Consider the following 12,974-nt stretch of genomic DNA (forward strand, 5'->3'; position numbering starts at 1 on the left):
ACGTAGATGTGTTAGTTTTCTGTTGCTTATAACAGAATACTTGAACTTGGGTAATTTATAAGAAAACGTAATTTATTTCTTACAGTTTTGGAGTCTGGGAAGTCCAAAGTCCAAGGGGGCACATCTGGTGAGGGCCTTCTTGGTGGGAACTCTCTTCAGAGTCCTGTGGTAAAGCAGGGTGTCATATCACAAGGGCTGGGTGAGAGCAGGTGCTCACTTGCTCTCCTTATAAACCCCTAGTGCCACTCCCATGATAACCATTCATCCATTAACCCATTACTCCATGAAAGGATTAATTCATTCATGAGAGCATAGTCTTCACATTCCAATCCCCTCTTAAAGGCCCCTCCTTTCAACACTGCCACACTGGGAATCAAGCTCTGGTACATGAACTTTTGGAGGGGACACATTCAAACCATAGCAGTAGATAGCAGTATTAAGAGGTATAATTACAACTGTCAGTCACCTAATTATGAAAGAAGAATTTATATGTTTAAAAGAAGATACAATGGCTATCAAGACAGCTGACTGGATTCTTCAAAAAATCATTTCATGGGATAAAAGAGATATGGAGGGGGCTGTTCGAGATTTAATGAGGCAAAAGAGACATAACGACAAAAACAATGTGTGAACCTTGTCTGGATCCTGAACTGGGAAAAATAAAAGGTGTAATGGCTATTCTTTGGACATTTGGGGAAATTTAAATAGAAAATGGACGTTATATAATGTTTAATTATTAATTTTCTTAGCTGTGATAATGCTGCTGTGGTTATATAGGAGTCCTTATTTGGAAATGCATGCTGAAATATTATGATTTCTAAAACTTACATTCAAATAGTTTAGAAAAAAATAGAGCAGATATAGCAAAGTGTTAACTGTGGAGTTAATGAGAGGATATACAGATGTTCATTATACTATTTCAGCTTTTATGTATGGCTGAAATTTTTTGTAATAAAAATTTGGGAAAAGGGGGAGATATACATTAGCATAAATAATATCTAAATCATGAAATTTTGTGCAGTAGAAAAGTCAGGCAGTATAGAGAAATTTTTTTGAGCTGGAGTAATTTTTTCTAGCTCCTCTAAACTAATTCATTTCTACTACTTCTTCCCTTATTCTGCTAAGATTAATTCAGCGATTCAGATTTGTCCTAATGCTCTGAGTAAAGGAAGATGGAGTTTCTCAGAGCAATGATAGTTTATATTTACATATAGATTGTTTGCAAATTATAGATTATCAGAACATGATAATCTTTGCCAGTGTGGTTTATGATTTTTTCACCTTGGATAAAGGCTGCTTCAAGTCATTAAAAACAAAAAGTGGTGGACTGGCTGGTTGGCTTAATTGGTTAGAACGCTGTCTGTAACAACAAGGTCAAGCGTTCGGATCCCCATACTGGCCAGCCGCCAAAACCAAAAACAACAAAATAAAAAGTGGACAAAATGTATTCTTTTATATTGAATAGATAATGTAAGTTTCTATGTAAAGATAGGTAATACTTTTAACACTAGTTTCTTAAGAAGTGGATATAACTGAATTTATTGTATTTGGAATAGCTTTAGCCATAACTTTAAAGGTAAGTAACACAAATAGACAATAATTATTGGTCTATTTCAGATCAAGTTACATTATAAATTACAATCATTTCAGAATTAGTGCTAGTTGAAATTAAGACCAAGAGAGGTGGGCCTAGTGATGAATGTTTTTGATTTTTACATTTTAAAAATGAATGGCGGCAACAAAAGAAAAGTTAGTATAGTCATAGAAACAACTTTCCTTTACCTCATCAAAGGTGAAGAAAACTTTTTCCTAAACAAGTGAAAAAGAATGCTGACCATATTTTATTACTAGCACATTTTCAGTTGGGGAGGTGGGAGAGAAGTTGAAGAAATATTATTTCCATGGCTGACATCAATGAGTTTATTGTTTCTAACAGGAATGTAAAGAAGAAGTCAAAATGGATCCAAGTATGGGTGTGAATTCTGTTACCATCTCTGTTGAAGGAATGACATGCAATTCCTGTGTTTGGACCATTGAGCAACAGATTGGAAAAATGAATGGTATACATCACATTAAAGTAAGTTACTTTTTGGAAATTAGTGAAGTTGAATGCCATTGACTAGAATTCTGCTAGGAAATTACTTCTAACACTGGGATAGAAGCAGACACACCGACACATTTGGCAATAAAGACTATTGCACTTCAAACCCTAAAGCTAAATAAGTTTTCTTTGGCCTGTTAATTTCTCTTTAAAAGAAAAAAGAAAAAAAATATTTTTTCAATTTAAAAACATCATCAACATGGAATTTTGGACATAGTGTGGTTGTATATTTATAGGTTTATATTTTATAGGTGTGTAAATGTTTACATACTCATACTTTTTGTTATTCTTAATCTCATACTGAACTAAAATATGTCTTCAGAGAATGAGTTGGTGGTTTACTCTCTCCTTTACAGCACGGCAATTATTGTTTTTGCAACTAAAAATTGAAGTGAAAATGTCTAGAAAATAACTGGTACACCTTGTACAGTATGCCAAGGAAGACTACATTATCATTTAACATTCCTTATGCATCAACAGCATTCTAAGTGTACTGTGGTGAAGATGCAGTTCAGATTATAAAAAAGCCTTATGGAGACTGCAGGAGGTGCCTGTGGTTATCTTAAGAATTTTCATGTGTATATGGCAGGGTTTTGGGAAATGATGGCCTGTAGGCTGAATCCAGCTTGCCACCTGCTTCCATATGGCTCATAAGCTAAGAATGATTTTTACATTTTTACATGGTTGGAAAAAAAATCAAGACTAATATTTAAGAACACATGAAAATTATATGAAATTCAAATTTCTGTGTCTGTAAGTAAAGTTTTATTAGAATGTAGCTACATTCATTAGTTTATGTATTGTTTATGGCTGCTTTTTCACTACAACAGAGATGTGGTGCTCTCATTGCTTCAAACTGCTGCTTGCCACAGTACAAAGCACAGTGATACAGTTACAATTTAACATGCCTTGAGTGCCACTCATATCACTGGATTGCAGCATTTTGTTTTTTATTACCAGTGCACACCCATCATGTCCAAAAAAAAAAAAAGAGAGAGAGAGAAATGGACTTTGAATGTAGTGCTTTTTAGGCGCAGTGGAATATAGATTATTTTGTTATTAAATTAGATGCTCCAAACATTGTTTGTTATACAACAACACTAGGGCAGTGCAGAAGAATACACTATATGTCAGCGTTACCAGAGTAAGCATTCATCACAATCCTCCCAGCATTCAGGAAAGCATCAGTGAGAAAAATCAGAAAATTTAAAATGGAATATCTCATCACAGCAGAATTTCTTCACAAAAATAAAAAATGAAAATGACACTACAACCAAAGTAAGTTTCTGAATGGCTCATTTGTTAGCCACTTTTCTGTCAGGCCTATTCCTCATCTGCAAAATTATGTTGATAGTTCTACATCTTTCACAGAAATATTGTGAAGCAATACTCATTTCTGAATTTTTTTTTTTTTTTCTTTTTGGTGGCTGGCTGGTATGGGGATCTGAACCCTTTACCTAGGAGTTATTAGCACCACACTCTAACCAAGTGAGCTAACTGGCAAGCCCATCATTATTGAATTCTTAACACATACTTCAAAGTACCGACTATTATTGTGGAACTTGAACTTCTTATTGTACTGATAGGCTGCCACAAATAGTACATGTGGCAACATCTCTTCTTTATCCATCCTGACTTTTGTTAAGCCATCATAAGACATCTCCTATAATTCGTGTCTGCACATCCTAATTTTTCTGCAATGAGCATGAATTACTCATATAATTATTATAAATAAATAAGAAAAGCTAAACATCTTGGCACCTCCTAAACACAAGCACCCAAAGTACCAAGGTCACTACAAGACTATCCCAAAGGGAACATAATGGTATCATCCTCTCTCATATTCTGTAAAAATGAATATTAATGTTTTCTGTGCTCATTTATTGACCTAGGTATAGTATGTTAAAGCTGCAAGAGATCTTAGATATGACTTAGAGAGTCTAACCTCCTCGTTTTATACATCAGCTTGGGAGCCCACGGTGCTTCCTGTGGCGGCTCAGTGGTCATCGCTGGTCTGGTTGTGGATGTTGGGGGTGTGTGGCTGAGGCCCTTGAGCCCCCACTGCCCCGACTTGGGAGCCTGGGGCATGATTTTCAAATATTGAACCAGCCATTCATTCCCAGGATAAGTCCCACTTGATCAAAGAATACTTACTTTGAATTAACAATTTCAAATATACACAAAAGTGGAAAGACTATTATGAGGAACCTCCCTATACTCATCACCCAGGAGAATCCTTGCCATTCATTTGCATGACATTCTCATCAAATGGATCTGATAATGTATTTTGCTTATGCTTCTAAGAGTAGGTCCAGGCCTTCCTGCCTATTGGATACTCTGTTCAGGTAGAGGTCTTTGACTAATGGATTGGAATTTCCTAGTACATCTCCACACCAGTTGCCATTTCCAAGCCTTTTTGCTGCTCTGCCTCCCCCCACTTTCCCTTGCTACTCTGTGGTTCTTGGCACTGACTGTAGTGTAGCCAATTTTAGCCCTCTTTCCCATGCTTCATTCAGTTTGGTTCCACGCCTGTTCTCCCCAATTTCTCTCCAACTTGTATCTGAGGTTCCAAAGAAATTAACAATATCACTTTCTTGCCAAAAGTTTGAGGATTCCTACTGTAATGACAATAATATATGGCAGCTTTTTCTTAAATATTATATACTATGAGTTACTTATTCTTGAACATGTTTATTTTCACTGCCAGGGCTTAATGAATCAATCCTAAGATGTGTCATTTTGGCTGAGTTATGTTCTCATTTGTGTAATATACTAATCATTTCAATATATTATTTAAATTTTCACCTTCATTAAAACAGCTTTATATTGGTGGTGGTTCTATTTGCTTGAGGTTTTCTGTAATTTTGCTTTTATGCAATGTTCATTACAGTGATAGTGGAAAGCTAATGTCACTTTGGAATTTGATCAGTTTGCATCAATCCTAGAATGGTTTTCCATGACTAGTTGAGATCCACATGCAAAAAATATGTTTTTAGACATACTACCCAGAATAGATATTAATATTCGAAAGGGAGCTTTGTCCAACTGCATGTCAGATTTAGCACGAGATTTAAAATTAGGGATCCCATGAATTCTTTCTAATTATCACAAGGTCATTATATTTTTAAGTGTATAGAACATGAATATTTTGTGTTTCTGCAGATCAGATACTTATGGGAGCTTTGCTTTTAAATTATTCTTAAGCTAAACATTAATTTCTATCCATTTATGCTTCAGAGATTTCAGAATGGTTTTGGCTTTTCAGTGAAGTACAGGATTTATACTTTCTTGTCTCTACAGTATTTTTGTCTATGATTCTGACTTCTCATAAGATCTTGAGTAGATTGGCTTCAGTTTGCCTGATTTTTATTAGAAAAAAATTGGCTAATTGGCATATCATGATTCTTTATGAGTTGATACATTTCCTTAATTCAAGAGTCATGTGAAGTGTGGTACTAATATGTAGGAAATTCTTTTCCAAATCTGAAACTGTAGGTGATTTTTCTCATGTCTGAATTTCATATTCATCTTGGTGAAAGAGGATAAAGTCAACTTTGGATCCATCTTAATATCTGGGGGGAAAGCAGTGTTTCTCACTTGTTGATTATACGCTGATTTGCTAAGACCATGATGATAGCTGTGGCTAGAAAAGCTTTATTTACATAGTGTAATATGCCTTCAGTTCTACGACTTGAAAAATGAGCTATTTAATTTCAGTGAGTAATAACTATGATACCTTCACTTGATTTACCCTCACTTGATTTATCCTCAAATGAAACCAATTAAACCTCCTCCACTAAGTTTTCCATCCTATAGGCATCCATGTGAATACTTGGATATGAATTTTAAATTTTCACATGCTCCAAAAGGAGAAATTTCTTTTGTATTTACCATTTACCTTGTCATAACTCCAGTCTTAGAGGACCCTGCATTGCTTCTTCCCCCACACACCTCCCAACAAGGATGCAGTTGCCTTTAATTTGCTTTGGGAAGAGAGCCAAGTTGGAAAAACTGATAGGTGACAGGTAATTATTTTATTTATTTACTGTATTGCAGATTTTCTCAAATGAGTTTATCTTCTAAATATTCAAATGTATAAAAACATTTTGTAATTTTTTCACTAATCATAACTATGAAAAAACTAGATTAATATTTTGCAGTTTGTTGATTATGAAACAATAGCAAAAGTAGCTCTGCAACCTTCAGTTCTACAGCTTGAGTAATGAGTTGTTTAATTTTAGCGAGTAATAAGTATGATACCTTCACTTGATTTATCCTCAGATGAAACCAATTAAACCTCCTCCACTTGATCTAAGGTAGGGCTGGTGCTGGGGGCCAGAATAGAAGCTGAATCTTACTAATTATATAGTAGTGTCTGTGCTAATTGTATTAAAAATATTTTAACCATCTAGAAACTAGTTCACATAATTTTTCTCCAAATGACTTATGTACTTACTGTCTACTGACAACTAATGTATTTTCCAAAACTCCCAACTCTTTGTCTAGCAGACTATTTTAGGTGAATATTTGTTTCTGTCAACAGATCATGTATACCTAAAGGAATAGATTCTGCTTTGATATTTCAAAGTACACTCCTATTTCCCAAAACAGCCTATTTGCACTCCATTCATAAGTAAGGCTGCTATATCCACTGCCTCTTCCCAGAATTCACTACTGCTTAATAAAGTCTGTTTAAGGTCAGATAAATGCAATTCAATTTTGGTTACATTGTAAAGGAAGAATAGCAGCAATATAATGTGAAAGCACTTTGTGTTATCAACAGTGATTTGTATGAATCCCAGTGACAGACACTGAAGGCTATATTTTCCAGGGCACATTCATAATTTGATTGCTAAAATAAAAGGAAACATACTTTTTGCCTTTTCCAGCTTTGCCTCTCCTCCTTTCGTCAAAAGCCCTTATGATGCAGGGTGTATTAGTGACCTTTCTCTTTTTTCCTTCCTTTAAAAAATATGTTACTAAGTGTTAGGTCTCCTGGACCCAGAGACAGATTTACTGTGAAGTTAATGAAGCTTAAGTTTTAGAGCCCCTCATTTGTACTGACCTCCTTCTAAGACCCTGGAAGGAATCTTAGCAATGTGTCCTTATGGTCATGTGTTTTTGTATAATTTGCAAAAGTAAAATATTTTAACCACAATCCTTTAACTCCATTTCCACTTCAACTCCCCTTTGTGTTAGGTAGTATTGGAGTAGCCATGAGCATTTTGGAGAATTGAATAAGGGAGGTTGAGTTGGGGATATGTTTAGTTTAGGGATAGTAGGCTGTTTGGCTATATGTGGTATTTAATAATTTCTGTGTATAGTGAAGTTTTTGCTATGAATTCTGATGTAGGAATGGCTTCCAATAGTACCGCTAGTTCCTGTGGTGCCAGCTCACTCAGTGTCATGTCAAGGTGTAGGGCCCAATGTAAAACCAGTAAATGAGTGTTATTGATTCAAAGAGTATATAAGATGAGTCACTGCACAGATAAACTTGTAATGCCCTGAAATCTAATAGCTCATATATGAAAGAACTCAATAGTTTTCCCAAATTTGACAATAGCTCTAAAAATTTACTAATTGTTCAACTGTGATGTTGAAAGGAACTTTTCTTAACTGTCATTAACAAAAAACAGTTTGATCTAGAGGAAAGACTGAGTTATCTTTCTTTTCTCTGTATAGAAATGATTTTACAAAGCAATTGTCAAATAAAGCACCAATCAAAGAATATACAGCCAAATATGTAGGAAAAGAAAGTATTAGAGAGATGTATCAGGCATTACTAATAAAAATTGTATTTTTATGGATTTTATGGTATGTTAGTTTTAAAAATTTTATAACTTGTGATTTTGTTATGTATTCTAAATATTTACTTTTGTACAGAATTTTATTTATGGTTTTGTAATTCCTTAAAGAAGGCCCCTCAAATTGTTTAAGTTTCAGAGGCCACAAAATGTGGATGACCTCTTTCTAGGACCATATAGGAAATTGTCCTTGTCCAAACATAATTTATATTGAGAATGTAGCTCAACATATTCGTACATACGTATTGACCACTTTTTAAAGAATGTTAAGGTTTAACATTTTTGGAGCATAATTTCTGAGATTATATTTAAGACTAATGTATAGTCAATTTAGAAACCAGCTTTGAGGAGAGCAGTGTTTTGACTAAGTCAATGAAATCTTGATAGTGTTTGGAATGAAGTAATGCAATTGTTTTATTAAATTGAGTGAGGTAGGCCAGCATCACCTTGCTACTAAAACCAGACAAAGATACAACAAAAAAAGAAAATTGCAGGCCAATAGCCAATATTCTTGATGAACATAGATGCAAAAATACTCAACAAAATATTAGCAATCAGAATACAGTAACACATCAAAAAAAATTATAAACCACAATCAAGTGGAATTCATCCCACAGATGCAACGATGGTTCAGCATACACAAGTCAATAAATGTGATACACCACATCAACAAAACCAAATAAAGACACAACAAAAAAAGATAATTACAGGCCAATATCCTTGATGAACCTAGATGCAAAAATTCTCAACCAAATATTTTCAATCAGAATACAGCAACATATTAAAAAAATTATACACTATTGTCAAGTGGGATTCATCCCAGGGAAGCAAGGGTTGTTCAACATACAAAAGTCAATAAATGTGATACATCACATCAACAAACTCAAGGTAAAAGACCACATGATTATCTCAATAGCTGCTGAAAAAGCACTTGACAAAATTCAATATCCTTTCATGATAAAGGGTCTCAGCAAATTAGGTACAGAAGGAAATTACCTCAACACAATAAAAGCCATATATTACAAACCAATCACCAATGTCATCCTGAATGGATGTTCCTTAAGAAAAGGAACAAGACAAAGATGCCCACTCTCACCACTTTTATTTAACATATTATTGGAAGTGCTAGTGAGAGCAATCAGGCAAGAGAAAGAAATAAAGGGCATCCAAATTGGAAAAGATGAAGTCAAACTGTCCTTGTTTGCAGATGACATGATCTTATATATAGAAAAACCTAAAGACTCTACCAAAAAACGCTTAGAGCTGATTAACAATTTCAGTAATCTTGCAGAATATAAAATCAACACCCCAAAATCAGTAGCATTTTTATTTTTTGATTTTTTTTTCTGATAAATTCAATTTACTTTCACCATTTTCCAGATCCTTACTGCTAGGTAATGAACCTATGGGTGGATGTTTTCTTTTTTTTTTTTTTAATTATACATATATGTGGGGTACAACATTGATTTTCAATAATTGTATGGAATGTGTGGTGGTTAGATCAGTTTAGTTAGCTTATTCATCATTACAATATGCAGTCATTGTTTGTGTCTGTTGTACTCTGATAATGAACTAGCAGAAAGAGAAATCAGGAAAGCAAGCCCATTTACAATAGTTTGCCAAAAAAACAAAACAAAACAAAACAAAACCAACAAAAAACCACCTAGGAATCAATTTAACCAAGGAGGTGAAAGATCTCTACAATGAGAACTACAAAACACTACTGAAAGAAATTAAAGGGGACACAAAAAGGTGGAAAGACATACCATGTTCTTGTACTGGAAGAATTAACATTGTGAAAATGCCCATACTACCCAAAGCACTCTACAGATTCAGTGCAATACCCATCAAAATATAATGACAGAGGGCCTGGAGGGAAGTGCCCACAGCTGCAGCAGGTACAGAGGCGAGCATGGTGCTGGGGACTCTTTCTACGGCCACAGTTTCCAGAACAGGACCCAAGGTGCTGGAATATAGCCACTACCACACCTACTGTCATGCAAGGACAATTCACCACCACAGTAGCAGCCAGGGCCACTCTACAGATAACCTACTGCTCACTTGACTACACTGATGTAAGAAGAGTCACCAGTAAAGCCTGCAAATAGAGGAAGAAATCTTTATCCTCATAGCCAACCTCAGAGTAATAGAAGAAGTAAATCCTCTACCAGGTGACCAAATGTCAATGAGAAAATACTAGAACTACAAACAAACAAGAAGATATGACACTGCTAAAGGGAATACAGTAATGCTCAAATTTCAGACTCCATGGAACAGGGAATCCTTGAAATGGCTGAGAAAGAATTCTGAGCAATGATCTTAAGAAAACTCGAAGAGAAAAAGAAGACTCAATTAGAGAACATAATGAAATGAGAAAAAATATCCAGAATATGAAGGAGGAAATTTACAAAGAGATTAATACCTTAAAAAAGAGTGTAGCAGAACTCTTAGAAATGAAAGATTCACTGAATGAAATAAAAAACACAACAGAGAGCTTGAATAGCAGGATAGAGCAAGCAGAAGAAAGAATTTCAGATCTCAAAGGTGGTCTTTTTGAAATAACCCAGGCAGACAAAAAAGAAAAGGGAAAAAAGAATGAAAAATAATGAGGAAAATCTAAGAAACATAGCAGACAACCTCAAGCACTCTAACATCCAAGCAGTGGGTATTGCAGAAGAGGAGTAGAAAGGAAAAGGTATTGAAAACCTATTCAAGGAAATAATGACAGAAAATTTCCCAGGTATAAGGAGAGATATAGACCTTTGGATCCAGGAAGCTTAAAGGTCTGCAAAGAGATTCAGTCCAAAAAGATCCTCCCCAAGACACGTTATAGATAAATTTGCAAAGCTCAAAGACAGAGAGAATTCTAAAAGCAGCAAGAGGAAAGCATCAAGTCACCTATAGGGGAGTCCCCATCAGACTAACAGCAGAATTCTCAACCCAAACCCTACAAGCCATAAGAAAGTGGAATGATATATTCAAAATACTAAAAGAAAAAAACTTGACAGCCAAGACTTCTTTACCCAACAAGGCTCTCCTACAGAAATGAGGAAGAAATAGTGTATTTCCCAGACAAACAAAAGTTGTGGGAGTTCACCACCACATGACCAGCCCTGCAAGAAATTCTCAAGGGAATCCTTCATCTGGAATCTGAATAATGATGACCACTATCACAAATACACGAGAAAGAGCAAAACCTGCCATTAAAACAAAAATGCCAGCGAGAAACAGAAAGAAGCTAAATCATGCCACCTTAAATTTCCAACTAATGTTGAAGAAGAAAAATAAAAGGGGAAGTAGTGATTATAAGATATTTAAATCATCTAAACAAAAAAGTAATTAAATGACAGGAATTAAATAATACCTGTCAATAACTACCCTAAATGTGCATGGATTAAACTCCCCATTCAAAAGACACAGACTGACTGATTGCATTAAAAAGCTACACCCAAGTGTATGTTGTCTTCAAGAGACCCACCTCACTTGTAGAGACACACACAGACTAAAAGTGAAAGTATGGAAAAAGATATACCATGCAAATGGAAACAAAAAATGAGCAGGAATACCTGTTCTTATAGTGTACAAAGTAGACTTTAAAACAAAAAACATAAAAAGAGACAAAGAAGGCTGCTATATAATGATAAAAGGATCTATCCAGCTAGAAGACATGACAATCATAAATATATATGCACCCAATACTGGGGCACCAAGATATATAAAGAAAGAAATAGGCCTTAATACATTAACAGTGGATGATCTGAACACCCCTCTCTCAGTATGGGACAGATATTCCAGGCAATAAATCAACAAAAAGACACAGTATTTAAACTACACCTTAGACCAACTGGACCTGGTAGATATGCAGAACATTTTACCCAGCAAGAAAAAAATATACTTTCTTCTCATCAGCTCATAGAACATTCTTCAGGATAGACCGCATATTAGGTGACAAATCTAGTCTCAGCAAATTAAAAAAAAATTAAATATTCCCAAGTATCTTTTCAGATGACAGTGGATTAAAACTGAAAATAAATAAGCAGAACTGTGGAAACTATACAAACACATGGAATCTAAACAACAGGCTCCTGAATGACCTATGGGTCCAAGAAGAAATTAAACATGAAATCAAAAAATTTCTTGAAACTAATGAAAATAAAGATACATCATATCAAAACCTGTGGGATACTGCAAAAGCAGTACTAAGAAGCAAATTTATTGCAGTAAACGCTTACATCAAAAGAACAGAAAGACATCATATAAACAACCTAACACTATGCCTCAAAGAACTTGAAAAACAACAACAATCCAATCCTAAAGGTAGTAGATGGAAAGAAATAATTAAGGTCAGAGCAGAGCTAAATGAAATAGAGACCCAAAAAACAACAGAAAATATCAGCCAAACAAAAACTTGGGTTTTTTTTGAACATAAATAGAATAGACAAACCATTAGGTAGGTTAACAAAAAAAAAAAAGAAAAAAGAAAAAAAAAAAACGATGACAAATCACCCAAATAACAAAAATCAGAAATGAAAAGGGAGATATTACAACCGATACCACAGAAAGCTGAAGAATCATTAGAGACTATTATAAACAACTGTATGACAACAAATATGAAAACCTGGAAGATATGGATAAGTTTCTAGACACATACAAACTACCCAGACTGAATCAAGAAGAGATAGAAAATCCAAACAGACCAATAACAAGCAACGAGATTGAACAGTAATCAACAGTCTTCCAACAAAGAAAAGTCCAGGTCTGGATGGCATTACTGCTGAATTCTATCAGACCTTTAAAGAGGAAGTAATACCAATTCTCCTCAAACTATTCCAAAAAATTGAAACAGAAGCCATACTCCCAAACTCATTCAGTGAAGGCAACATAACTCTGATACAAAAACCAGATAAAGATACAGCAAAAAAAGAAAATTATAGGCCAATATCCTTGATGAACATAGATGCAAAAGTCTTCAACAGAATATTAGCAATATGAATACAGCAACACATTAAAAAAATTATACACCATGATCAAGTGGGATTCATTCCAGGGATGCAAGGATGGTTCAACAT

General features: G+C 34.7%; 1 protein-coding gene across 2 annotated transcripts in view; it reads left to right on the forward strand.

The window, feature by feature from the left end:
- The first annotated feature begins 1,939 nt into the window (after nt 1-1,939).
- Nucleotides 1,940-12,974, forward strand: part of ATP7A (ATPase, Cu++ transporting, alpha polypeptide) — a 72,846-nt gene continuing 61,811 nt past the window's right edge. For both annotated transcript variants that reach the window (XM_008584297.1, XM_008584298.1), the window contains exon 1: nt 1,940-2,077. In XM_008584297.1, coding sequence (XP_008582519.1) covers nt 1,958-2,077 — 120 coding nt within the window. In that variant the 5' untranslated portion in view covers nt 1,940-1,957. The remainder of the gene's footprint in view (nt 2,078-12,974) is intronic.

Source organism: Galeopterus variegatus, unplaced genomic scaffold (genome assembly GCF_000696425.1).
Source record: "Galeopterus variegatus unplaced genomic scaffold, G_variegatus-3.0.2 Scaffold3212, whole genome shotgun sequence".
NCBI classification, from domain to species: Eukaryota; Metazoa; Chordata; class Mammalia; order Dermoptera; family Cynocephalidae; genus Galeopterus; species Galeopterus variegatus.